Here is a 25,786-nt window from a genome sequence, read left to right on the forward strand (position 1 = left end):
AAGTCCATTCATAAAATTTCCTCACTGCTAAATATTCCACGGTCAACTGTTAGTGGTATTATATTATAAAATCACAAAAGAGAAAGAGACAGCACAATTTTAAAAAAATGCAAGAAATCAGAGTAGAACACAACAAACGAATGGAGAGGATAAGGACAAGAATATGGTGAAGAAACTCCTGCTGAAGCTAGGGCTTCTCTTACATTTCTGATAATTTTTTGCAAATGTCTTTAGGGCTGTTGCGGTTAAGCAGCCCCTCTTCCTGCAACCATGGTTAATCTAGCTGCATGCAAATTTTAGGGGTGTGGCTTTTACACACTTAAAGGTAATAGCACCGAAAGTGGAAAGCGAGCGTCTGCTAGATGCTACCCAACCAAAGCAACTTAGCTTTCTACAAAATGATAATTTTAAATAAATAAGTAACAAAACCAACACACAACAATTAACCCTCACCCTCTTCCAGCAGAAGCAGCCATGTTGATTAGGTCGATTTGTATGGAGGCCTGTATGAGAGTCTCTCTGTATCAGATCTCACTTGAGAAAGGTTTGTGTTCACAGTGCACATTTTTAGCGAACCGTACCGTAAGCTGAAATGGAACTGTACACAGACCACCTCCCAAGATGGTCTCAGTTTGGTTTGCTTTAAAAGAGTCCGAGATTGTTTGGAGTGTTCACACATGGGCCAAAAATCCTGTGAACCATGTTCAGACCCTTGAAAAGGACCAAGTGTGAAAACACCCTTAATCTTTTAATTTGCCCTTAATACTGCACCACCACTCACAGGATCATATATGCAGTACATCCTTAAATCAATTCATATGCTCTCTGGAAGACTTTCAGTTACACTATTTACAAAATGAGTGTCACTAATCAGGCAAGATCTCCAACTGGGGATGATTTATCTCAATAATGCTGTCAGTATTGAAAATACAGCAGCACTTCTGAAAGGAGAAACACTCGACCCACTTTGGAAACATGTTGATTATCACAAGACAATATTCGTAGCCTTAGCTTGGCAGCAACTCCATAAAGTACATCATATTTTCAGAAGCCCTCTCCAGTTTTGTATCAGACAACCATGGCTGTTATCACAAGAACAAGGGGACCCAGAAGCAAAACACAGACTCACAGACAAGTTTAAATGGGGTTTATGGGGGGTTAGGGTAGGTAAGAGTGTGTGGAGAAGGGAATGTGGTCAAGGCCCAGATACAGAAAGCTGTTGTGGGCAGGCTCAAGTTGGGATACGTGGAAGGACGGGTGGATGCGCCATGTTTTGGGGAGCTTGAGTCTGACCATGGAGGGTTTAATGATGCTCTAAATGATAAATTGGCCTAAATAGTGAGTTTCTTGGAGTTATCCTTGAGGGGGATGTCTTTGGATGAGAACCATACCTTTTGGCCTGGCTGGCAGTTGGGTGCAGGAGTCCAACGGCAGTCAGCCAGGCTCCAGTTGTGGTCAGCGGAGCAGGGCAGGGCGGAATGGGCCTCTCTCCATATGTTGCGGCATCGACGGATGTGGGCCTGCACAGAAAGGATTGCGATATCTTCCTCATGACCAGGGAACAAGGGAGGCTGGTAACCCAGGGAACACTCAAAGGGGGACATACCATTGGCAGCACTGGACAGGGAGTTATGGGTGTACTCAACCCAGGGCAGCTGGAAGCTCCAGGTAGAGGGGTTGTTGGCAGTGACACACCGAAGCACTGCTTCCAACTCATGATTGGCTTGCTCTGTCTGACCGTTGGTCTGGGGGTGGAATCCTTAGGACAGACTCATTGTGGCACCAAGGGCATTACAGAAAGATTTCTATACCTGGGAGATAAACTGTGGTCCATGGTCAGAAATGATGTCCTGGGGTATTCCCAGCAGCCGGAAGACGTGCTTGACGATTAGGGCTGCAGTTTCATGGGCTATGGGAAGCTTGGGAAGAGCTACAAAATGTACTGCCTTAGAGAAGCGGTCTGTTATGGTAAGGATGGTGGTATTACCTTGTTGGGGGGACAGACCAGTGATAAAGTCCAAGCCAATATGGGACCAGGGGCAGCTCGGAAGACAGGCAGGGGTTGTAGCAGGCAGGCAGACAGGTGGTGTGATTCTTAACTTCTAGCACACAAAGGCCTGTGTGTCGGCATCCATAGTCAGCCACCAAAAGTGTCACTTCAGCGGGCCCAGAGTGTGAATGGAGCCAGGGGGACAGGTGAACATGGGAACAGTGAGCCCACTGAAGCACCTGGGAATGCACAGAGTCAGGGACAAACAAACAAACAGGGGGCACATAGCTGTCTGTGGCCATATTTTTCTGGTCAGTCCAGACAATGAACGGCTGCTCAGCCCCCTTGAGCCAGTGCCTCCACTCCTCCAGGGCTAACTTTACTGTCAGCAACTCCAGATTCCCCACATCATAGTTGCATTCAGCAGGGGACAGGTGATGAGAGGAGAAGACACATGTGTAAAGTTTCTGATCTGGCACCATAGTGAGCAGAAAAGCATCACAGCATGCAGAAAACCTCACAACCTGAAGTGGATGGGCTACAACAGCAGAAGACCACATCAGGCTCCACTCCTGTCAACCAAGAACAAGAATCTGAACAGTTGAAGATTTTTATATATATATATATATATATATATATATATATATATATATATATATATATATATATATATATATATGTATATATATATATGTATATATACTGTATATTTACAGTTTATACTTATATTCATTTATACTGTAAAAGACCCTGTGCTCATGGCTGCAGTTGTATTTGGAGCTCAGAAGCAATGGAATCCATAGTACCCATAGGCAACACATACAGACTCTGGGAGACAATGCAAACTCCACATAGAACTCAGGACCAATCCCAGCCATTAAGTATGAGTAATACCTCAAAAAGTGACTGTATACAAAGAAAAGCACCTAAAAGCGGTTCTCATGCTTTGTATGAAGGATTGGCTAAAGATCATCCTACAAGTTTCTCCAAACCTTATATACACTACAGGAAGAGGTTCAGTGCTGTTATTGTCTCCAAACTTCACCAAGTATTAATTGCTGGTGTCCTAGTTCGCAGAACTAAAGAAAATGTATAATATAGTTTTGGGTTACAAATTTAAATTTATATTAAAAAATAATAAATCCTGTCACAGCTGGTAAGCAGAAGTGGATGCAATTGAAAGAAGGGTTTACTAAACAGTTCACAGGCAATGTGCAAACATTACAATTGGAGCAAAACAAAAAGGACAGAAATATGAACAATAACAATCAAAAAACCAGAATAGCGATATACAATAAATGGCTTAGTAAAGTCAAGTAGGAGGACACTGAGCATTACTTAGCAATAAGAGAGTGAGACTGAGAGAAGAGAGAAGTCCTTAAATACTGTGGGTGGTGATTGTGTACAGGTGTATGTGATTAGAAGTCAGATGAGTGTGAACATGCCAAAGTCTGTGTGTGTTGGGAATTGTAGTGTCCGTCAGCCATGTTAGTAGGCTGAGGTGTGTCCTGGGAAACTGAGTTCTCTGTGGGTGTAGGGATTGATCTGACAAAAGCCAATATGTTTAAGCTCAAAATATCACATGGTACATGAATTATTCAAATTTGGACATTTAATTACAAATTGGATTATTTAATTAAAAACGCAATGTCTGTGTTGGTTAGTAAGAATTAGCTTTTATATTAACTTCACAGGCAAAAAGGAGGAGGTGTGGGTCATTGATGATCTCATCATTGATGGCCACTCTTTGAACAATTTTCCAATTCTATCAGAGAGTTTTGAGAGTGGGCCTCAGGAGTCGAACTGGCTGTTCTACCCAGGGGGCAACATTGACCACTACTGTCTTTACCATAAAGCAAGACTGTGAGTATCCCAGTAGACAGTGCCAAGTTTTTATAGTTTTGGAAAAAAATTTGTACAATTTTGTTTCTAGTTTGGTAATAACTGTTCACTCTATGTACAGGGAGGATGACTCAGCCATGGTATTTATGTCTAGTGAACTGGGAGAACATTCCATCACCACTAGAGATATTGATGTCAATGAGAACACAATTATCCAGTTTGAGGTATAATTAAGCTTTACAAGCTTGAAACATTTACAAATGGATTATTTCTTAATTATTATCATACTAATTAACTCTTATAACTCTTATTACTCTTATTAAATATTATGAATGGGCATATTATTACGGGGGGCAGTCGTGGCCTAATGGATAGAGAGTTGGACTTGCAACCTGAAGGTGAACCTGAAGGTGAACCTGAAGGTTGTGGGTTCGAGTCTCAGGTCCGGCAGGGATTGTGGGTGGGGGGAGTGAATGACCAGCGCTCTCCTCCACCCTCAATACCACGACTGAGGTGAGACCCTTGAGCAAGGCACCGAACCCCCAACTGCTCCCTGGGCGCTGCGGCAAAAAAAGGCTGCCCACTGCTCCGGGTGTCTGTTCACAGTGTGTGTGTGTGTTCACTACTGTGCGTGTGCACTTGGATGGGTTAAATGCAGAACACAAATTCCTAGTATGGGTCACCATACTTGGCCACAAGTCACTTCACTTTCACTTTTTTCACTTTCATTATGATCAACAGATCAACGTGGGCTGTACAGCAGTAAGCTCTTCATTACATTCTGTGCATCTGGAGTTCTCCCGTGACTTTGGGGCCACATGGCACCTTGTAGTTCCTTTGTGCACAGGTGGTCCAATACCCAATGCTCTTTGTTCAGTTGAACTCCACCCAGCCAGCATCTACTACCCTGGCACCTTTCGGGGCTGGAGGAGGGAGGTGATTCACTTTGGAAAACTGCATCTATGTGGGTGAGTAAAACAAACTAAGAAAGAAAACAGTCCCCTATTTGTATGCTACAACTGGGTCTAGCAGTGTACCACTCACTATCTTGCAGATCTGTGCGGTTTCGTTGGTACCAGGGGTTCTATTTGGTTGGAATGGCACCTCCAACCTGGGCCTTGGACAATGTTTACATTGGTCCTCAGTGTCAAGATATGTGCAGTGGCCATGGGACATGTGTGAGGGGCACCCGCTGTAAGTGTGACTCCGGTTACTCTGGTCCAGACTGCTCTATTCCAGATGTGCCAAATCCAGACTTCCTGAAAGAAGAATTTGAAGGTAGAGGAGAGTGCGCGTTTGCACAAAATGTCATTTTGCACAAAATGTCATTTTGTGCTGGTGTAACTCAAAAACAATGAGACACTTTCAGTTCTAGTGTGATTGTATGGATTGCTGATAAGATGATAAGCATCATGATTAGCATTTTTATTGAATTCAGAACATTTTTACTTAGTAAAGTAGCATAAGGTGCACTGTTCCCAATCATTTGACTGAGACAGATGAGTGTTTGAATAGAAGTGCTCTGGTTAAATAAAAACTTCCTTTAGAAAATTATTACAGTGGGCAGTATTGCACTATGGAAGAGTTTGACCATTCTTCTTTATTTTTTTTATTCAAAGATGATACTTCAGAAGCTGAGAATTTCAAAGTGGTGAGTGGTGGAAAGCCCTCTAGGAAGTGTGGCATCATGGCCAGCGGAAACCACCTGTTCTTTAACGAGGATGGATTACGCATGTTAGAAACTATAGACATGGATCTGTCTAATGCCAGGTAAATAGTGCTAAGACATGTATTCACTACCAGAAGAATACTATACTGTGAATACTGTAAATACTATGCATCCACAGATAGGGGGCACACCTTACTATTAATGTACCTTTATAGCAACCGGAAGTATGTAAAATGAGTATATCCATCAAAAGGACTTGACCAACATTTCTTTGCTCTCTCTGGGTCACAGAGCAAACATTATGGACAAACAATATGGGCAAACAATATGGACCTTAAAAGAGAAAAACTCTGTCATGCACAATCTGGCTGAAAAGAGGCCTACTCCTAATGCTCACATCTCCCTGTTTTCTCTTTATTGGAAGACAAGATGTGACACATGTGACAAATACTAAATACTCATGTTACAGTGAGGGAGATTGGAAGAGCCATAAATTATAAAAAGAGGCATAAATTACATAAAAAAATTTAAGTTCTATGCAAATTGCGCATTGCAAATTGCACCTGGTGTTATTATTAAAAAAGGAGCTTCTTAAAGTTCTCAGGGACAACACTCAAATGTAAAAAAGATACAGAGCAAAAAGAACTTTTTGCAGTATATGGCTCTGTATCTTTTTATATTTGACAGTTGTCCGAACACTTTTTGCATTTTATATTTTTTAAACATATATTTGTTTATGCTTATGAATAGATACCTTTTTGTTCATATTTATAGTGAATAGATACCTTTTTTGTTCATATTTATACTTATTTCTTCTCGCTGTATATACAGCTTACATTGTCAGTTTTAATGAGTCAGAGAAGGTTCTTGAACTGTTTTCACCTGATTTGTACACAGGTTTGTACAGTTCTTTTTGCGTTTGGGTTGTGGAAAAGCTTCTCCTGACCCACGTTCCCAGCCTGTGCTGCTCCAGTTTTCAGTGAATGGAGGGTTATCCTGGAACCTGCTACAGAAATTCTTCTACACTAATAGCAGTAATCAGGCTGAGCTTGTCGCCCTAGAGATCCCACTGCAAGCCCGCACCAATGAAACTCGCCTACGTTGGTGGCAGCCATCAGAAAATGGATACTTCCACAGTCCCTGGGTCATTGATAAGGTAAAGTAATTTCAACCCAATACAAAGCACTTGTCTATTAAGTCCTCCATTCATTTTTGGGGCTTCAAGTAAATTACATTAGTTTTTTGGCTAAAGTGCCTACATAAAGTGTATACATTGTAGCACTGTGAGGTTGCAAGCGGAAGAACACAGACAACGTGCATACATGCTAAAATGCATACATAAAGTGCATCATCGTTTTTCTCATAAAATCTTAATATTATCTCATTTCATATGTTATGTTTAACAGGAAAAATCAGATTATAAATGAAATGCATTATAATTAACATTAATGGAAGCACTATGATAGAAATCAACTGCAGTGAAAGTACTTGATATCGTCTTACATTTATAATTGTTTTGGTGTTTTAAGGTGGTGGTGGGTGGCAGTGCAAGTGGCTGGGGCCCTCTGGAGGATAACTTCTCCACCACAGATGAACGTTTGTGGCTTCTTCATCCTGGTGGCACACGCATGCCTGTGTGTGGCTCTGATGGCAATGCATTTGCTTTCATTGAAAAGTCTAACACTCGCTATGCTGTCACCACTGATATCAGTGTAGCACAGGATGCCTTGATCCAGTTTGACTTCTCAGCTTCCTGCTCTGTCACCTCTTCCTGCTATTGTAAGCCAGCCAGTCAGGATTTATATACTATTCCTATCATTCTGAGCCATCTGTTTACTAACATGCATGCATGCTTGTTTGTGCTCAGCGGTGGAATTAGACTACTCACTTGACCTTGGACTTACTTGGCAACCTCTCTTAAGAGACTGTTTATCCACAAGTCCTGACTGTTCCTCCTACACCCTTCAAAGGATGTTAGTGTCAGACACCTACAACAAATGGGGCAGAATTACCTTACCCATCCCAGCCTATGCCAGGTAAAATTATATTGTACTACACTTCATCCACTATTTGCATTTGTGCTGACTTTTATGTACCCCAGCACAAACACCCAGATTGTGTTCCTCAGGTCTCCAGCCACACGATTCCGATGGCTTCAGCAGGCTCCATTTGACAAGCAGCAAACCTGGGCTTTGGACAACCTTTATATTGGAGATGGTTGTCCTGAAATGTGCTCTGGTCATGGTCGTTGCAAGCATAATTCATGTGTGTGAGTGAATTGCATTTTTCACAGTGAACATTGTACTTATGGATTTTATACTTTATGATTTTTTTCTTTTCCCTATTGAAAAAAAAAGTTGTTTATGTTACAAGTTTATTTTCAGGTATATATAGCTATGTAATTTATGGGAGAATATATTTATTCCAGTCGGCATGTCTGTGTGGGTTTCCTCCAGGTTCTCTGGTTTCTCCTTACAAAACATACCAGTAGGTGGATTGGCTACACTAAATTGGCCCTAGTTGTAGATGAGTGGCCATGGTGCTCTGCCATTATCTGGTGTCCCATCCAAGATGTATCCCAGACTCATGCCCAGGGTGCCCTGAATTTGAGTGAGTTAGTTTATTTATACTGCCTGTTTACATTTTTTATCTTTTTTCCCCTGATTTTCTCTCTAATTTAATCTTGGCCAATTCCCACTACCACTGAGGTCTACCTTATCATCCAACAACTAGGAAGGGTGAAGGCTATCATGTGCTTCCTCCCAGACACATAAACGAGCCAACCACATCTTTTTGAACTGCTGCTCATGCTGCACATAACACACTTGGAAGAAATCCTCATGCCTTCCTCATGCATGTGCTCACAGATGCCCATGATTGGCTAGTATTGCTGCAGTTGATAGGGGCATGCCATCCCTCCCACCCAGACAGCACGGTAAATTTTGCTGTCTTGGACTCTTGACCACGTATGGCTGTGGCATCATTCAGATTCAGACTTGCGATCTCAAGATGATAGGGCAAATACTTTTCTGTTGTGCCACTCATTTTTCATCTGTAGTACACTGTATAAGTCTAGGCTACACTTTGCATTTTGTTTATATAATTATGTTTCTCTTTCTATCACTTAGGTGTGACCCAGAATGGGGAGGTGGGTACTGTGAAAAAGCCCTAGTGCCCCTCTTGTCCCAGGTAAAGGACAGCTTTAGTCGTGCCCCCTCCCTCAATCACTGGCGTCTATTAACTGGTGGAAAACTGAGTACAGTGTGTGGGGCTGTAGCGTCAGGTACAGCGCTCCACTTTAGTGGGGTAAGACTATACACATCTTACACTTTATTTTGATTACAGTATAGTTTTTCTGCAGTGTGCTTATATGGTTTATTTAGCACTGATTCAGATTTACATTGTCCTAAAATACAGTATCATAGTGAGAATATTTAACTACAATTTATAGATATGGTTAACAGTGCAATAGAATATTCATTGTAAAATATGTACATTAGCTATTAAATTTCCTAATGCCCTTTCAAAATATGGTACATTAAAGCCTATGTTCAGATGTAAAACATGTCTCAGCAACTCTTCCGAAATAATTTGACATTACCAAGAATATAATTACAGTATATGCTATATATATAGTTTTATTTATTATTTTCTATATTAGTATAATCACTTAAAATATAATACTTATTGAAATTATGACTGATGAAACTGAATTATGTTATCCTTAAAATGGCTGTTTGTGAACAGCTAGCAAATTAGGGTTTGAATTAGGAAAGTCTATTTAAGTATCTAACAATTTTTTTGACAGCTCTGTACTCGTCAGCTGGTAACTGTGGATATGAACTTGACCAACGCTGAATTTGTACAGTTCTACTTCATGTATGGCTGCATGGCCCCCCCTACCAGCCGAAACCAGGATGTCTTCCTGGAGTTCAGCCTAAATGGAGGCATCAGCTGGAGTTTACTGACTGAGATAATCTATGACCAATACAGCAAGCCAGGGTATGACTGTCCAAATATATGCAACTGATAATGTCTGAAAGGCCTTTTTCATGATCAGCATAATGCTGACACAATGAAAATATCAAAGGTTGGTCTGCTGAATGCTGTTAAGAGCAGGTTGCTGTTTCCTTTGTTTTTAGATTGCTGAAGGCATTCTTGAGTGTTTATTGAAAATATTTGGTCCTTGCTTTAGTTATTTTTAAAATTCTTTTACTATCCACATTGTGACATTAACATTATGACATTAATATTAACTTCCACAGTTTTGTGAATGTACTGTTGCCCCCTACTGCCCAGGCAGTGGGAGTGCAGCTCCGCTGGTGGCAGCCACAGCACAATGGAGCAGAGCGTGCGGACTGGGCACTAGACAATGTGCTTATTTCTGGCTCAGATACACATGCTCAGATCTCAGACACATTTGGTGGAGTTGCACTACCCAGTCACGAGAGATCTCCAGCTGATGGAATACTGACTGGCCACATTGGGACAGTAAGCCAAGATGAAAAGAGCATCAGCAGAAGAGGTGCGACACATGCAAATTTATAGACAAACATGCAAGTACGGGCCTTCCACATGATTGACTTTTGCATCAATACTGTCTTCACTAAAGGGTGAAAGGCCCCAATCCACACATACAGTGAATACAAAAAGTCTGCATACCCTTGTTAAAATGGCAGTTTTTTGTAATGTATAAAAATGAAAGCAAGATAAATCATGTTATATCTTTTTCCACCTTTAATGTCATATAGCCACCAACCAAATTCAAGTGAAAAACAAATAGAAATGTTTCAGGAAAAAAAGAAAACACTTACAACAACCTTTTTGCATAGGTATACACAGCTTTTTATAAAGGGGCATGAAACTGTGCTTAGAATTAACCAATCACATTCAAACTCGTGCTTAAATGAAATTAGCATACACCTGTCATCAATTAAGTGAGTCTGATTAAGACCACATAAAGATCAGCTGTTTCTGTAGGATTTTCTTGACATCTTCTTGGCTTCATCAGACTGCTGACGTCATGGTCTGCAAAGAGCTTACAAAGCATGTATGGGATCTTAATGAAAGGTATCGATCAGCAGACGTGTAAAAAAGTATTTTCCAAACATTAGATGTACCATGGAACACTGTGAAGGCCATCATCATCAAATGGAGAAAAAGGGGCACTGGAGTGACATTAACAAGTACAGGACAGCCTTCCAAAATTGACAGTGAGTCCTTGTCACTCCTTTGTATGTGACAACAATCTCTCGTATTCTTCACACGTGTGGACTATGGGGTAGACAGAAACCCTTTCTCACAAAAACAAGACACCCATGCCTGCCTAATTTACCCCAAGCCATGTGGCAAACATGTGTTTAGGTCTGATAATACCAAGGTAGAACTTTTTGGGCATAATTATAAAGGATATGTTTGACACAAAAAACAAGACAGCTTATCACCCATAGAACATTATACAAACAGAAAAGCATGATGGTGGCAGCATCAAGCTAGGGTGCTGTTTCTCTTCAGCTGGGACTGGGGCTATAATCAAGTTAGAAGTAATCATGGATAACTCCAAATACCTATCTATCCCTGCACTAGTTTTGTGCAGGCCTCTGTTAGCTAGGTGAAGATGAAGATTTTACACTTAAATTACACAAAAGCACAAATCCATTTTAACAAAGGAATGGCTTCAGAAGAAGATTTCTTAGAATGGCCCACTCAGCTCCTAGATCTAAATCCTATGGAAAACCTGTGGAATCACTTAAAGAGGGCTATTCACAAGATATCCTCTCACAATTTGATAGATCTGGAGCATTTCTGAAAAGAAGAGTGGAATAAAATTGCCAAATCAAGATGTACTAATTTGGTAGACTCTTACCACAAAATACTGAATGCTGCAAAAGATGTTTTAACAAAGTATTAGTTAAAGGGTGTGCAGGTTATTGTTCTTTTTTTTTTTTGTAAACATTTCTATTTGTTTTTCCCTTACATTTTGTTGGTTACAATATCACATTATTGGTGGAAATAGATCTGACTTGATTTATCTTGGTTTCATTTTTTTACATTAAAAACCTCCAATTTTAACAGCTGACTTTTTATATCCACTGTATACAGATATTTTTGAAAACATAGGGGTTTTTTTACATTTTGCCCTTCCTTCCAAATGAAAATGCCATTTTGGGTCACTTCAAAAATGAAGCTTTTTGAAACAAACAAAAAAAATCATTAAACAATTGTCGTCACTGTTTTTGTGTGGGTGGGAAAAACATATGCTTTTGAAAACATTGACATCACAGCGTCAACCTGCACTTTCACTTTGTGGTTTTGTGTGGCTAGTACTCTGTTTATCCTAACTGTTGATCAGAGGGGTATTCCATGAAATAACTTAATAAGTCAGTCTTATTTCAACAACCTGGCTAATTTGCAACCATTTTAGTTCCACAAAGGTAGCTAACCAGTTACTATGGCAACATTCTATATGCGTTTGGATAAACCTTCTCTGTGATAGGATATAAGTATATAACTGCAGTGTTACGACTATATATAGCAAGAGAGTAAACTAACTAACATTTTGACATTTTTTCGTCCAATCAGAGTGTGCCACGTCACGAAGTCCCTCCCCTTTTTATCCAATCAGAGCGCACCGTGACGGAAAGTCCCGCCCCCCTTTCGACCGATGAGATTCTTATTTTTTTCCAGATGTCCCGCCCCGATCCCCCTCCCTAGTTTTTGTGGGTCCGTTCACGCGCATCTGTGTTCCGTGCGGGGGTCCATTCACGCGCTTCAACCCCCTTTCTCTCTCACCCCCCTCACCCCCTGGTCTGGGGCCCTGTGCAAATTATCCGGCCAGCGCACGAGGTCGGATTTCAGGCGGCTAGTGTCATGCTGTTCCGGTCTTAAACTTTTTTTTCCCCTTTTCCCGTGTATCGTGCAATTTCGGATCTTTTATTAATACTTTAATTATTTATTTATTTTCGAAACATAAACGGTATCCCTGTTATATGCAAAAAGAGGATTAATGGCCCATCACGGGTGTTCTATTATCAGTGAGACTATTATTTTGATTTTTCAAGATTCTGACAAAGACGGCCCGTGGAAAACCAGAGCGTATCTTCGCCGCACTCAAGCACCGCCGGCGGGTCCGTTGTGCGAGGAATGGCCTCTGGATTTCTGCGGACAGGGTGGACAATGGGGCTATGTGTTTAGATACGAAACCGGGGAATTGCAGCTTTATCAGGTGAAGTGTGGAGAGAGACCGGGGGTCTCGACGTGTCTAGCCTCGTTATCCTCTAACGACTGGGGTGTGCTAAAGAAGGTTGTCCTTGAGAAATTTGACAAGGATGAAGGAAAATGGAGAGGGAACGGGAGGGCCTCTCTCCCGGAGACTTTTCCCAGCACCGCGGAGGTTTCAGAGCGAAAAGTCAAGTTTATGGCTGTATGGTTGACTAGAGCCTCAGGTACAGCTCGCTGGTTCTACAGGGCCAGTCGCTGTGTGGAGACCGTGCTGCAGGACTTGGTGAAAAGCTACAATAACAGTTTTCACAGCAGCATTAAAATGGCGCCGGCTCAGGTGAGCTTCGAGAACTTCGATCGAGTATTTCAGAACCTGTACGGTAAGCCGCCACTCCAGAAGGCTAGATTGAAGATGGGTTTTGAAACGGGGGATCTTGTCAGGATATCGAAATTAAGAGGGGTGTTTGATAAAAAATACGAACAGAGTTTTACAGACAAGCTTTTTTCGGTGGCTGAACGCCTCCCTCGCGACCCTCCGGTGTACAGACTGAAAGATTACGACGGAGAACCGGTCCAAGGCACCTTCTATGAGGCCGAGTTGCAAAAAGTAAAAACGGACGGGGGCAAAGTCTACCACGTGGAGGAGATTCTGAAGAGGCGTACGGTCAGGGGCAAAAATCAGGTCTTTGTACAGTGGAAAAACTGGCCCAAGAAATTCAACAGCTGGATCAGAGAGAGCGATTTAAAAAATATATAAAAAACGAGGGTTCTTTATATATATATAGGGTTCATCATTTCCCAGTCATGTACGGGCAGAAACACGCAGGTTTTTACATCACCCTACCATCCAACGCCAGCCTCGATGTTTTTAAAGATAACAAAATCTCCAGTTACCGCGTGGATCTGGCTCAGCATATCGATCTGGAAGGGGAATGGGAAGTCGCCTTGACGGAGATTTCCTATCCTCACACGTGGTATACCGTACCCGAAGAACGAGCATACTATGAATATAAGTTTAAACCAGAAACCCCGGAGACGAAGAACAAGGTGCGTCGTCACAAATTCCCAACGGGTGTTTTTGCTAACTTGGGACAGTTCAAAACGGAGATGGAGGCTTCGTTTGGAAAAATCAACTCCGATATTTACCTGTCCTACAACAATTATCTGAGGAAATTCGATTTCCATGCGGGCGGTCAGACTCATGTGCGGTTTTACCCACCGCTCGCTTACATTATGGGTGTGAGACCGGGAGAATGGATAGAATTCGACAGGAAGCTGGCCGATTACCCCGCTGATCTACGAGCGGGATTTTATCACATGTTCTGTTACTGCGACGCGATTCGCCCTCAGTTGATAGGCGACGCTTATGCTCTGCTGATGAGGGTGGTCGACGTGCGCGGAGCGTACGGGGATGTAGTAACCTTATGCTTCGATCTGCCATATTATTTACCCGCGAGCAAGCGCCACATCGAGAACATAAAGGTCGAGATAAAAACGGATCAGAACCAAGAGGTTGAATTCACTTACGGGAAGGTCATCGTGACGCTTCACTTTAGACCGAAAACATACGGTGTATGAATCTATATAAAATCCATCCTTTAACGCAACCGTCATTCAATCTCAGGCCTGAGAGGATGAAGCTACGTTTGAGGGTGTCGGAGAACTAATTAAAAAATAAAATGGCTCGGGTACTAGCGATGGAAGACCCTCACAGATTTGTCCGTTACTACGAAAATCAGGCCAGAGGCGATTTAGGAGGATTTTACGGAACCCCTGTAATGTACGGTCGCGGTATTGGCTCTATATTCTCAAAACTGTTTCGTTTTGTATCTCCTCTGCTGAAAAAAGGATTCAAAATTGCCAAACCCCATCTTAAAACGGCCGCCACCCGTATTGCTATGGATGCGGTCGGTAGAGTCGTGGGGAAAATGTCGAACTTCGACGATCGGAAAAAACAAGAGGGGTCAGGGGGCATCGTGGTTTTGTCGCGAAGGGTGAGGAGACGACCTCCGGGGGAGCGCCTCTCGTCGAGTTCTAATAAACGTTCGACGGGTAAGAAGAAAAAAACAGTCAGCAGAAGCGGTCGCTCGAAGAGGAAACCCTCCCGGAGCTCCAATATATTTTAACCGACGTAGGGGAAATTCAAACAAAAAACATGGCTCTCTTGCATCAGAAATCCCTCGAGTGCACACTGCGCGAGCTGGATCTATTTTCTGCACCTATGACACAGCTTTCGATCGAAGATAAAATATACACCGAAATCTCTCCCGTGTCTGCCATCACGGACACAGGGCCCATCAAGTTTTTCATCCCCGGAGATGGGGAAAAGTATCTCGATCTGAATGACACCATGCTGCATCTCCGCGTGAAAATCACCAACGCCGATGGCACGGACCTGGCCGACGCGGCCGCGGTAGGGCTCATCAATTACCCTCTGAATACAATATTCAGTCAATGCGACGTCATTCTGGGGGACCGTCTAATCTCACAATCAAGTGCCACACATCCCTACCGTGCCATGATCGAGACTCTGCTCAACTTTTCACCGGATACCCTCGGGAGTCAATTCACAGCCGGTCTTTTTTACAAAGACACTGCGGGAGCAATGGATTCTGTAGCGATCGCCAACGGTCCTAACAGAGGATTAAACAAGAGAGCCGAATTCAGTGCTAATTCTAGAGAAGTGCACCTGCTCGGCCCACTCCATGGGGACATATTTTTCTGCGAGAGACTTTTGCTGAACTCGGTCGACCTGAGGGTCAAACTGACACGTGCCAGCGACGCTTTCTGTCTTATGGGGGCGCGCGACTCGGGATTCCGACTGAACGTGCTGGGAGCCTCTCTCTTTGTGAAAAAAGTGACCGTAGCCCCTGCTGTACGGTTAGGGCACGCAGCGGCCCTGATGAAAGCCAACGCTCTCTATCCCCTCTCACGCGTCATCATGAAAACCTATTCCATCCCAGCAAACTCTAGGATATGTAACCAGGAGAATCTATTTCTCGGAACCACTCATAAATACATGGTTTTAGGTATGGTGCACCACGAAGCGTTCACGGGGAGAAGAGACCTATCCCCGTTTAACTTTGTACATAACGACATAGAATACCTGGCTCTCTGTCAGGATGGTAGACAGATCCCCGCCAAGGCTTTCCAGCCCCAATTCAACAAAAGACAATCCGTCAGGGAGTTTTACAACATGTTCATGGCTACTGGGAGACATCTGAAAGATTTACCTCTGAGTATTAACTGCAGCGAATTTAACGAAGGATACGCCCTGTTCGCTTTTAATCTCAACCCAGCCGACGACAACGATGCGTTGTCGGTCGTATCGAGCGGTAATTTGAGACTGGAGATGAGATTCAGAGTGCCTTTAGCGAATACCACTACTCTTATCGTCTACGCTTGTTACGATTCTATTCTAGAGATTGACTCTAAAAGACAGGTGCTGGTGGATTATTACTAAACATGGATAATCTTCAGCTAGAGAGTCTTTTGCGGCATCTTCCGAGGAATGTATTTCGTGGCGTGTGGGCTTCCGACCACCTACCCTCTCTGAATCCTTCCTTTAGACCTCCCGCCTACTTCGTGGTCAACACGCACCCTGCCCACATGCCCGGCGAGCATCGGTTAGCATTAACCCTGGAAAAGGAGGGTGAAGCCACATTTTTTGACTCTTACGGATTTCCCCCGGACTTTGCGCATTACCCTTCGACCATCCTGCAGTTTTTGGAAAAACGCTCCGAAAACATCAAGTACCACAGCACTCAGCTACAACAGTCTATGTCTACTGTATGCGGTCATCACTGCGTCTATTATCTTTACCACCGAGCCAGAGGCTTATCTTTTGACCAAGTATTGTCTTTGTACAACGAGGAGGACTTGATAAAAAAACGATCTTATGGTGTATGACTTTGTGAAAAAATGTGGGTTAAAAATAAAAGCGATTACTGCGGTGGGGCAGGGTTGCTGTTCTTTATCCGCATGTGAATACAAGTTGTGAAAAATGAAAGACTGTACGCATAATGATTTGATTAATTAAACTCTTTATTGACAAAATAATTGTCTCAGACATTTATTATTATTGCGAATACTCGATCCATCGAGGGGATAGAACGAATCGTTTATTGCTCCTGAACTTCTTAAAGATGAGAGGTGCAGGGGGTGTGATCCATCGCGGGGATAACGAAGCTGAGGTGCTTTTAGGATGTGATTTTAAACCGGTAACGCTACCCTCCTTCAGGGAACGGTATTGTTCTCGAGCATGCGGGTTATTTACCGAAGATAAAGGGACGTTCAGTTCCGATAAAGTATTCAGAAATTGCGTCCAACCGGTGGGAGGGGGTGTTTTTTTCTTATAGGAGAGAGAAAGATGTTTGAATAAATCGATCATATGAGACCCTTTCGCCGTCTCACCCTTACAAACAAATTCCCCCTTCGAATTCCATCCCCCACCGCTCTCCTTTAATTTCTCGACGATGTACGCGGCGTTCTTGCGTCCCCGAGGGGGTAGGCTTTTCAAAACTTCATCGCCCGTACGGTCGAAATCGCCCCCGTCAGACGCACGCGGTTCGAGCGGGAGAAGAGGAGGGGTGTGGATCTCCCACACCGGCGGGGACCCGAGCCCTCTCCTCCTCGTCAACCTCTCCACCCTCTCCATCCTCGGTTTGCTCCCGTAATGTCAGAGTGACTCTACGCTCATCTCGCCGATCCTGCTTCAGCAACGTCAAATATCTCTGCAACAAAGCGTCGTATTTTTTAATTTTTTCATAAGAATTCAGCCCCGGCTCGTTTAACATCTCGCTCATTTTATCGTTCAAATCGTCTTCGGCCGTTTCTCTGACCGTAGACTGGGTCAGACCACTTAACCGACGGGGTGAGACGAGAAACATTTTCCGAGCTTTCTTCAAAGTCATTTTATTTTTTATTGTCTACTAGAGAGCCCTCCGATAAGATTCCCTATCAGAGGTATGACGAGAGCAAAGGTAAAAGAAACCCTCCAGTCTGTTTCTTCAAAACCCTATGTTTGCTCTTTAAACAGGTTTTTTCATCCGCCAACAGCCTGATAATTTTTCTCCACTTTTTGAGTTTTTTGTATTGCGAAGGTGTTAAGGGGATGTTACCCTTGAGAAGGTTTAAAGAGATCTCACACAAGGTTCTGACGAAGTCGGGAGAGCAGTATTCGAGAATTTCTTTACGTTTCCGGGGATTGGCGTAGTACAGAGCCGCGAGCAAGGGGGCGTTCCTTTTTATACGAGCCGTCATGGCGTTTTTGGGACGTACACAGTCGAGCTCTGGTGAGGGAGCAGCCCGCTCCTCAACCTGTATGTGTCTGGGCACCCCGGGGTGAGGTCGATGATTAAATAACCGTGATGATCTCTGGTGGCATCTTTGAAACATTCCAAGAAATAACCCTTTCTTGAAGGAAAGATCTGATGGGCTAATACGCTCACCTGTAGTTTATCCTGAGGGTTTTTAAACAATACCAGATAACTACTGTTCAGGCTGATGGTACGGTTGTGTTTACCTCGCTGAAACACGTTTTGAGTCAGCATCATGACGCTCAGGTTTCTGTGGTGTCTGTACTGAGTGAAAATTTTAACCACTTCAGGATGTTCGGATGCTTGAAAGATAACGTCATCCAGAATGATCAAATGGTTTAAGTCCTGAGGAAACAGGTTTTCATCTTCGAAAGAATCAGGAAGCCCTTTGACAAATTTTATCTTTTTATTCATTTTCTGCAATTCATCGTACATAGGCTGGTAAGAAGTGTAGACCCATACAATGTTTTCGGGTACGACATTCATGACACGTTCAGAACATTCCAGTACACTCTTTACAAAACAGGTTTTCCCACAGCCACTAGGGCCCGCTATTATACAAGAGAAAGGACAGACGAACCTGTGTTCGAAATCTGTTTCTTCTATAACCTTGAGATGTGACATTTTATTATTTATTTGCCCCTCCAAAAAATATATAGATTAATATCCGAACGGCAGAGTAGTACCGTCTGGAAAGAGTTGTCTTTTGTCGTATACAACCCGAAACTTTTTCTGAAATGTCGAGTTTTTTAATGAGAAACCCTTTTTATCACGAGTTATTCCGTGCTGAGGGATCTCGATAGCGCCCAGCACCCCTCCCTCCCCGGAGATCTTTAGGTAATCCTCCACCAGATCTCTGACGCTGTCAAAGTTGATTCTCTCACTACATTCTGTGGTCTGTGTGATCCCTTTGACGCGCATCACCACTTTTTTTTTTTTTTTGTCTGATAGGTGTAACTCTTGGGCCCCGCTGCCGCAAACTCCTGTATGCTATCCCCGTCCAATTCGTCGGTCAAGTCACCTAGGTAATTACCCAATTCTAAAGGAGTCTCCCCCTCTTTCACCACATAAATTAAACTATCCGTGTCTGTGTAAAGAACTCTGTCCCTCAACCTTTCCAGGTAGCTGTACAGTTTGAGACGCGCGTGGGCGGTGGTGAATGCGGCTATGAACACATTACTCCTTCTGCCTGGGGGTTGAATGCAACGGTCGCCGAATCTCCACCTGATCAATGCTCTCTGGTCGTCCAGAACATCAAAGTAATCAATCACGTATTTACCGGAAAACAGATAGCTGAAAAACTTTTCAGGATCCGATACTATCTCGGTGCGGAGCAGATCGTCTCTCTGAGCAAACTTCCCCCAAAGACTATTGAGACAGAGTTTAGCCACCTGTCTCTTGGCCGGATTCGCCTCTATCTTTTCAGGGTCTAATCGGACCCCCTGATGCTCCAGATACTCACTGACGTACCTCTCCCTGCTGACCTGATCCTTAGCTTCGGGCGGGTAACCGGACGCTTCCTGCTTTCCATTTAAAAACGCGTGTACGTACCCTGTGAACACAGAGTCGCTGCTTTTATCGAAGTGCCATACCTCCGTGATTTTAGCCACTCTGTAGCCCATCTCCAAGGCTTTGTTAAATTCTACAGTGACCCACACACCCGTCAATGCTCGGGCGTCATCGTCATGCGAGCAAGGGTCTCTCTGCATGCATGATTCTGCACATGTGTGACACAGAGGAAAGAGCAATTTACCGCTCTTGCTTTTGTACAGTAAAACAGGGAAAAAGAGCCCACGAGGCGGGTAGACTGTGGCTCTGATGAGACCAAAGTAATTTCTAGGGTCTCCGAAATCTTTGTATATGATCGTAGGGTGATCTAAGGGGTAAGAGCATGCGCTGTTAACGTATGGATATAGAGAGGTGACGTCAACGTAGAGCACCTTTTCCCCAGGCCCCGCTGTGTGTCTCAGCTTAAGAGCGCTTGTTCGACCTCCGTAAAGACCGGCGCGAGGGACCAGAGGCTCTGGAGGATTAAACGTACAGAGAAACTCTTTCACACGATCGCAAGATTTTTTCATCTCGAGCCACTCGTGTTCTCTCACCACCGTCACGCGGACGCCATGTTCGGACTCTAACGTCCTCACTCTCTCCTCGCTGTTCAACCATAATTCGCTGAATCTGACGCCTCTCAACGGGCACGTCTCCGCATGGTCGAAACACGTCGGACACCCGTGGTAAAAGCACCCGTGATATTTCCACGCATACTTTTCTCCGTCAATCTCGGCGTAACTGTCTACAAAAAAAGGACCGATCTGCTTTTCCCCCCTATTTAGAGCGTGCTGAATAAAGATTTTTTCTTTCACCATGACCCATTCTAGCCATTGGATGGACGCGTGCGAGAATCTTTTACACGCCCGGGTGTAACCGTAGGGGCATGGTATGGCCAGCGTCTTAGGAGTCATATAATTTGTGATAAACACTTTCATGCAGGCTGACGCTATGGTGATCGAATCGAACGGGTCCACCCCCGTCTCTCTGAGAAACTGATCTCTGAATTTCATGCAACCCTGGGAAAGTATAATCACATCGTTTTTACAATAATGCAGAGCTTCCTTCCTAAAGTTAAAAACGCCCCGCGCAGCCAAGTTGTACCATTCATGAAAATCTTGACGTTCCCGCTCCAACATGCGTTCTACCCCATAATCGGAGGCGGGTGGGTAGGGTCCTACGTACTCGAGACGCCCGGCCGAGCTGAATTTATGAGGAAAATACCCCTTGGTCTGATCGGTGAAACCTAAGGCTTTTGGGAAATCGCTAAGACGCATGAGTAGGAAAGACAGAGAGTCTATGAATTTTAGCTCATAATGAGGGTCTTCAAAACTGAGGATTTTACTCCCCGTCATGAGAATATGTCGAGGCGATAACCCCTCTTTCAGCATACCTTTCAAAACCAGATAGCTGTCGAACTCTTTGGCGTTGTGAGCGATAAAAACGATACGTCTGTAGCGCTCATTTCTGAAATACATAAGAAAATGTTTAACGCACCCATGACCATAAAACCACTTCTCTTCACCTTTCAATGTTTTCGCATACACCAGAAAAGGTATGTGCACGCCGTTCTCTGTGGCGAACGTTTCAAAGTCATAAAAAATCAAATCAGGATGGTCGGCGCTCACGGGGAGAGGGCGAATGTAACACCTGTGGTCGGTTTCCAGCTCCCTCGTTAACGTCTCCCCACAGATTCTACATTTCGGTTTAGCGCAACGATGACCATTTCCTACACGGGTGTTCGGTCCTGTGTTGTAACACAGGCCGCATCTAGCACATTTTTTAACGAGCTCTCAGAGACTGACCGACCTACCCGTTACAAAGTTCCTCTTACCTTCTTTGTGACGGGTGAAACACGCTGGGGAATGACACTTTCTGAGACAGTCCGAGCATTCTACAGGATTGTACTCTTGCATGGGACACTCCCCATTGTTACAAATATGACAATAGCCCCGGCAGGAATGCACATAGGAGCAATTAAAACCCTTGTAGCAATAATTACAGACAAATCGCGTACCTATAAAACCCTTGAGGTTTTTTATCCCATAATAATGGTTATCCACTAAAAACAAAAACAAAGTTTGGGAACGGTCGGGGAAATCTGTTTCGAAATGCGAGAGGGTGCTAGACATTCTGTAAAACAGTACGATTTTACGTTCTAAAATGTCTTCGAATTTTCGCACGTTGCTAAAGGTGACGGGTGTCTGCTCGTCCAGACCGACGGCTCGCTGCCACTCTCTAGCTTGTCTCTCGCACTGCCCGTTTGTGAAACTGCCGTTACACACGTGAGCTAGACTGATGGAGATGGAGACACGAAGCAGAGCTGATCTCCGCGGTCCTCTGTAACGTACAGGTGACGTCTTTTTTTTACGTATGATTTCGCAGTCTAAAGTTTTCTCCAACTTACGTTTTCCCCCACCTCTAGGGTTCTGCACCACCTGAACAATCAGATCCACTCTTTCGTTCGCCGCAACCCCAGTGTTCGACTGTACTAACCGATCGAGCATATCTTCAAAAACGCGTAGAATATTTTCACCCGTGCCGTCGGCGACTACCGACGCGTGAACTCTTACATTTTCACCCTCTACACTTAACTGTACCAAGTCCCCCCTCCCAGCTACGGTTCTCGCGTCGTCGACCAATTCCCGAATGAGACCGATCACGTTTTGATAAAACATAACGATATCAGGCTCATCCCCTGGTGGAGGGATTGTTAACACGCGTCTCATTTTTACGGTATTAAAATTCTCGTGCGTCGTGACATCGATTTCTCTTTCACTTCCTCCTACCTGCGCCTCTTCACTATCAGCACCACTCTCAACCCCTCCACCCCCTCCTTCTCCCAATTCTACCCCTTCACCCATGACCCCTCCTTCTGGTACTTCTTCCTCTATTCCCTCCCCCTCACCCTCCACACCTCCTTCTACCCCCTCACCGTGCGGCCCTCTTTCCTCCTCTTCTGTGCTTATAGAACGAATAGCGGCCTCGATTTCGAGAAATGGATCATCGTGCCTATTTAGACCGAGGATTGCATTTTCTATCGCCTGTAGAGGATCTTGCTGAATCATCGAGGCGTTATTGTATATGTCCTGCCGCATGTCTATGCGAAAGGAGGGGCGGATAAGCTGTAACCCTTCTACGCTCAGCCTTAATTCGGCAAGGACCCGTTCTAAAGTCTCATCCATTTTTTTTTTTTTTTAAATTATATATGTATTTTTTATTTTTTTAAATGATATGTATTTTATATATATGTATATATATATATATATATTTAATATATGTATTTATTTTATATGTTTTATAGTGTTTATATGATTTATAATGTTTATAGTGTTTATATATTTATAGTGTTTATATATTTATAGTGTTTTATAGTGTTATGTTTTTGGCTTATTTCGTATGCTTTTACTTTTAACGAGGGCTCTAAATAAAACGTCACACTTCAGAGTTAAATGATTTTTTTTTTCTTGCACACTTTTATTATATAATTTTCCCCTATCTATAACCCAGCATTCACAACGTCAGAAATATTTCCCTGACGCTAACATACATTCAAAAACATGAATTCACAACATCAAAATATGGCTCGACACGGACATGCATTCAAACCTTTCACACAAAACCTTTTTCACACGCATTAGAAAACGTGGCGCTGTAGTCACGAATCAGGTCACGAATCAAATCGCTCGTTATTTCGGCGAGCCACAAGATTCCGCTGTCACGGTGCTGGCGGAGAGGTGGCGCTATTCTCAGCCGACGTGCCCGTTCAGGTCTCGCTTCCTGGTTAGAGACGTTGGCTGAAAAAAATAAAAACCCCTATCAAAATCTTATACGTATAGGTATATAAAGAAGAAATGTAATATAAATATATACATAGATGACATACCGTTATTCTGTCGTAGAGGAAACCTGCGCTTAAACAGAGGTCTAGTGGGACTCTGGCGCTCACTCCGACATCGCTCTGCTTCCTGATTCGGTTCTGGGACGTTATCCGATTCGGTCTCCGCTTCGGTCTCTGATTGTTTTAAAAAAGAAGGCTTGTATCAAAAAAACGTATTCACACACACACGCGCGCGCATTGAGATCCATGACCCCCTTCCCTGGTTGAACACGCGGGTGACCATGTGGGTGATTTGACTGAATCTGTAGGGGATTAGAAGAAGACTTTCTAATGATCCTTTATATATATGTATGTATATATATATGAATAATAAATTTTGAAATAAAAGACAAACCTGTAAATAACCGCTTCACTAGCGACGGTGTCTTACTGACTAATCTCCGTCTCTTCGCTCGCTGGGGTGCGTCACAGGCTTTTAAGATGGGTGTCACGCTCGCGACTTGCGGCCTCACCGGCCTCGGAATTGTTGATATTTCTATTACGCCATTTCCGCTTCTCGGAGGAGAGGAGGGAACGCGGCGATCTCGTGAGATCGCTGGCGAAGCCCCAGTTAGAATCAAATCCAAATCATTGGCGAGACTGTCGCTTCCCGATCCTCTCGCAAACTCATCAGGATTAATTCCGCATGTAAAATCTGTCACGCGTAGTAAAAAAAAAAAAAAAAAAAAAAAAAAAAGTTTTTTCACCAGAACTAAATAACAGAGGCCAAAAACAAAAAACACAGAGAGAGATACGGTACCTGGATCCGTCTGAGTGAGGCTAATACCCTCTAGTTCTTCTGCTGTAACTTTATTAAAGACAAAAACATATTTAAAAAAAGTACAGAAGAGTTAAAATAAAAGAGAAATTAATAGAAAAGCTTACCCTGATACTCAGGCACCTGGTGAATTTCAGCTTGAACTTTTAAAGCTGAGAATACATAAAGTGTTTATTTAAACAATGTTTTTAAGAGAAAAGAAATACCTTATAATTTCAACAAGTTTACTTACCATGAGCCATCATGTCGATCCCCGAATTTCTTCATGGAAAATGTTAGTCCGTCTCGTTTCTCATATACCCTAAAGTTCTTTTCCCACCGAAACACCTGTCACAAGTTCTCAAGCAACCATATACACCTGACGCATCATATCATCGCTTTAGAGGGTGGAGGGGTAGACTGTCGCGACCCCTCAGTCAACACGTGCTCTGCGGTTGCAGAGAATCAGAATGAACGAATCCTGGTACATGAATTAAAATATAATTTTCGGCTGACAAAAGAGAATATGAGGATATTTTCATAAAATATATTTTCAGAATATGAGGATCGCGCTGGGAAACAGAATAAAATGTGATGCTCGAATTAAAATATATTTTTTTGCATATAACAGAGATACTGTTTATGTTTCAAAAATAAATAAATAAATAAAGTATTAATAAAAGATCCGAAATCGCACGATACACGGGAAAAGGGAAAAAAAAGTTCATCACTACGACCATCAACTTTGACTAGCTTTAAATAAATCACTTATACACAGCAGTAACAAATAAATAATTTGTACATTGTGCATTAAATGTTCCCCGTATGCTTGTTGGTAAAACGTGGCTAAATATAAATAGCGAGACTAACCTAACTGATGCTAAGCACTGTTTTGTTTTGTTTTTTTTCCTAAACTCTTTCAATTGGGGAATTTTTGCTAGCTAGCTTTAATCCAAATTTATCTAAGATGTATTAAATATTAGCTAAAGTTTAAGACCGGAACGGCATGACACTAGCCGCCTGAAATCCGACCTCGTGCGCCGGCCGGATAATTTGCACGGGGCCCCAGACCAGGGGGTGAGGGGGGTGAGAGAAAAAGGGGGTTGAAGCGCATGAACGGACCCCCGCACGAAACACAGATGCGCGTGAACGGACCCACAAAAATTAGGGAGGGGGATCGGGGCGGGACATCTGGAAAAAAAGAAGAATCTCATCGGTCGAAAGGGGGGCGGGACTTTCCGCCACGGTGCGCTCTGATTGGATAAAAAGGGGAGGGACTTCGTGACGTGGCGCACTCTGATTGGACGAAAAACTGTCAAAATGCAGTTTGATGAAAGGGGGTTAGTTTACTCTCTATAGCATCTTTACTAAGACTAACACACACACACGCAGAGGGGCAACCTTGGCAGAGCTAGGTGGCAGACCTTGGTGGAGCCCATGTACAGGGTTGGGGACACTCTGTTGCTGAGATCATGCAGGGCTGGAGAGGCTATGGCACTGCTGGCCTTGGGCTAATAGCCCCCTCAAAATATTCCCCTTAACTTTAGGAAATTCTCCTTTT

The 25,786-nt window shown here is 43.4% G+C and overlaps 1 protein-coding gene across 10 annotated transcripts in view; it reads left to right on the top strand.

Moving 5' to 3' along the window:
- Positions 1-25,786, top strand: part of reln (reelin) — a 438,322-nt gene that overhangs the window by 301,942 nt on the left and 110,594 nt on the right. For all 10 annotated transcript variants that reach the window (XR_008301877.1, XM_026932718.3, XM_034305511.2 and 7 more), the window contains 12 exons: positions 3,685-3,853; positions 3,954-4,056; positions 4,574-4,800; positions 4,887-5,110; positions 5,452-5,602; positions 6,399-6,657; positions 7,031-7,280; positions 7,369-7,537; positions 7,630-7,770; positions 8,630-8,807; positions 9,310-9,503; positions 9,767-10,026. Coding sequence is in view for 9 of the 10 variants with exons in the window: in XM_026932718.3 (XP_026788519.2) it covers positions 3,685-3,853; positions 3,954-4,056; positions 4,574-4,800; positions 4,887-5,110; positions 5,452-5,602; positions 6,399-6,657; positions 7,031-7,280; positions 7,369-7,537; positions 7,630-7,770; positions 8,630-8,807; positions 9,310-9,503; positions 9,767-10,026 (2,325 nt within the window). In the remaining variant the exon portion in view is untranslated. The remainder of the gene's footprint in view (positions 1-3,684; positions 3,854-3,953; positions 4,057-4,573; positions 4,801-4,886; positions 5,111-5,451; positions 5,603-6,398; positions 6,658-7,030; positions 7,281-7,368; positions 7,538-7,629; positions 7,771-8,629; positions 8,808-9,309; positions 9,504-9,766; positions 10,027-25,786) is intronic.

Source organism: Pangasianodon hypophthalmus, chromosome 6 (assembly GCF_027358585.1).
Source record: "Pangasianodon hypophthalmus isolate fPanHyp1 chromosome 6, fPanHyp1.pri, whole genome shotgun sequence".
In the NCBI taxonomy this organism is placed as follows: Eukaryota; Metazoa; Chordata; class Actinopteri; order Siluriformes; family Pangasiidae; genus Pangasianodon; species Pangasianodon hypophthalmus.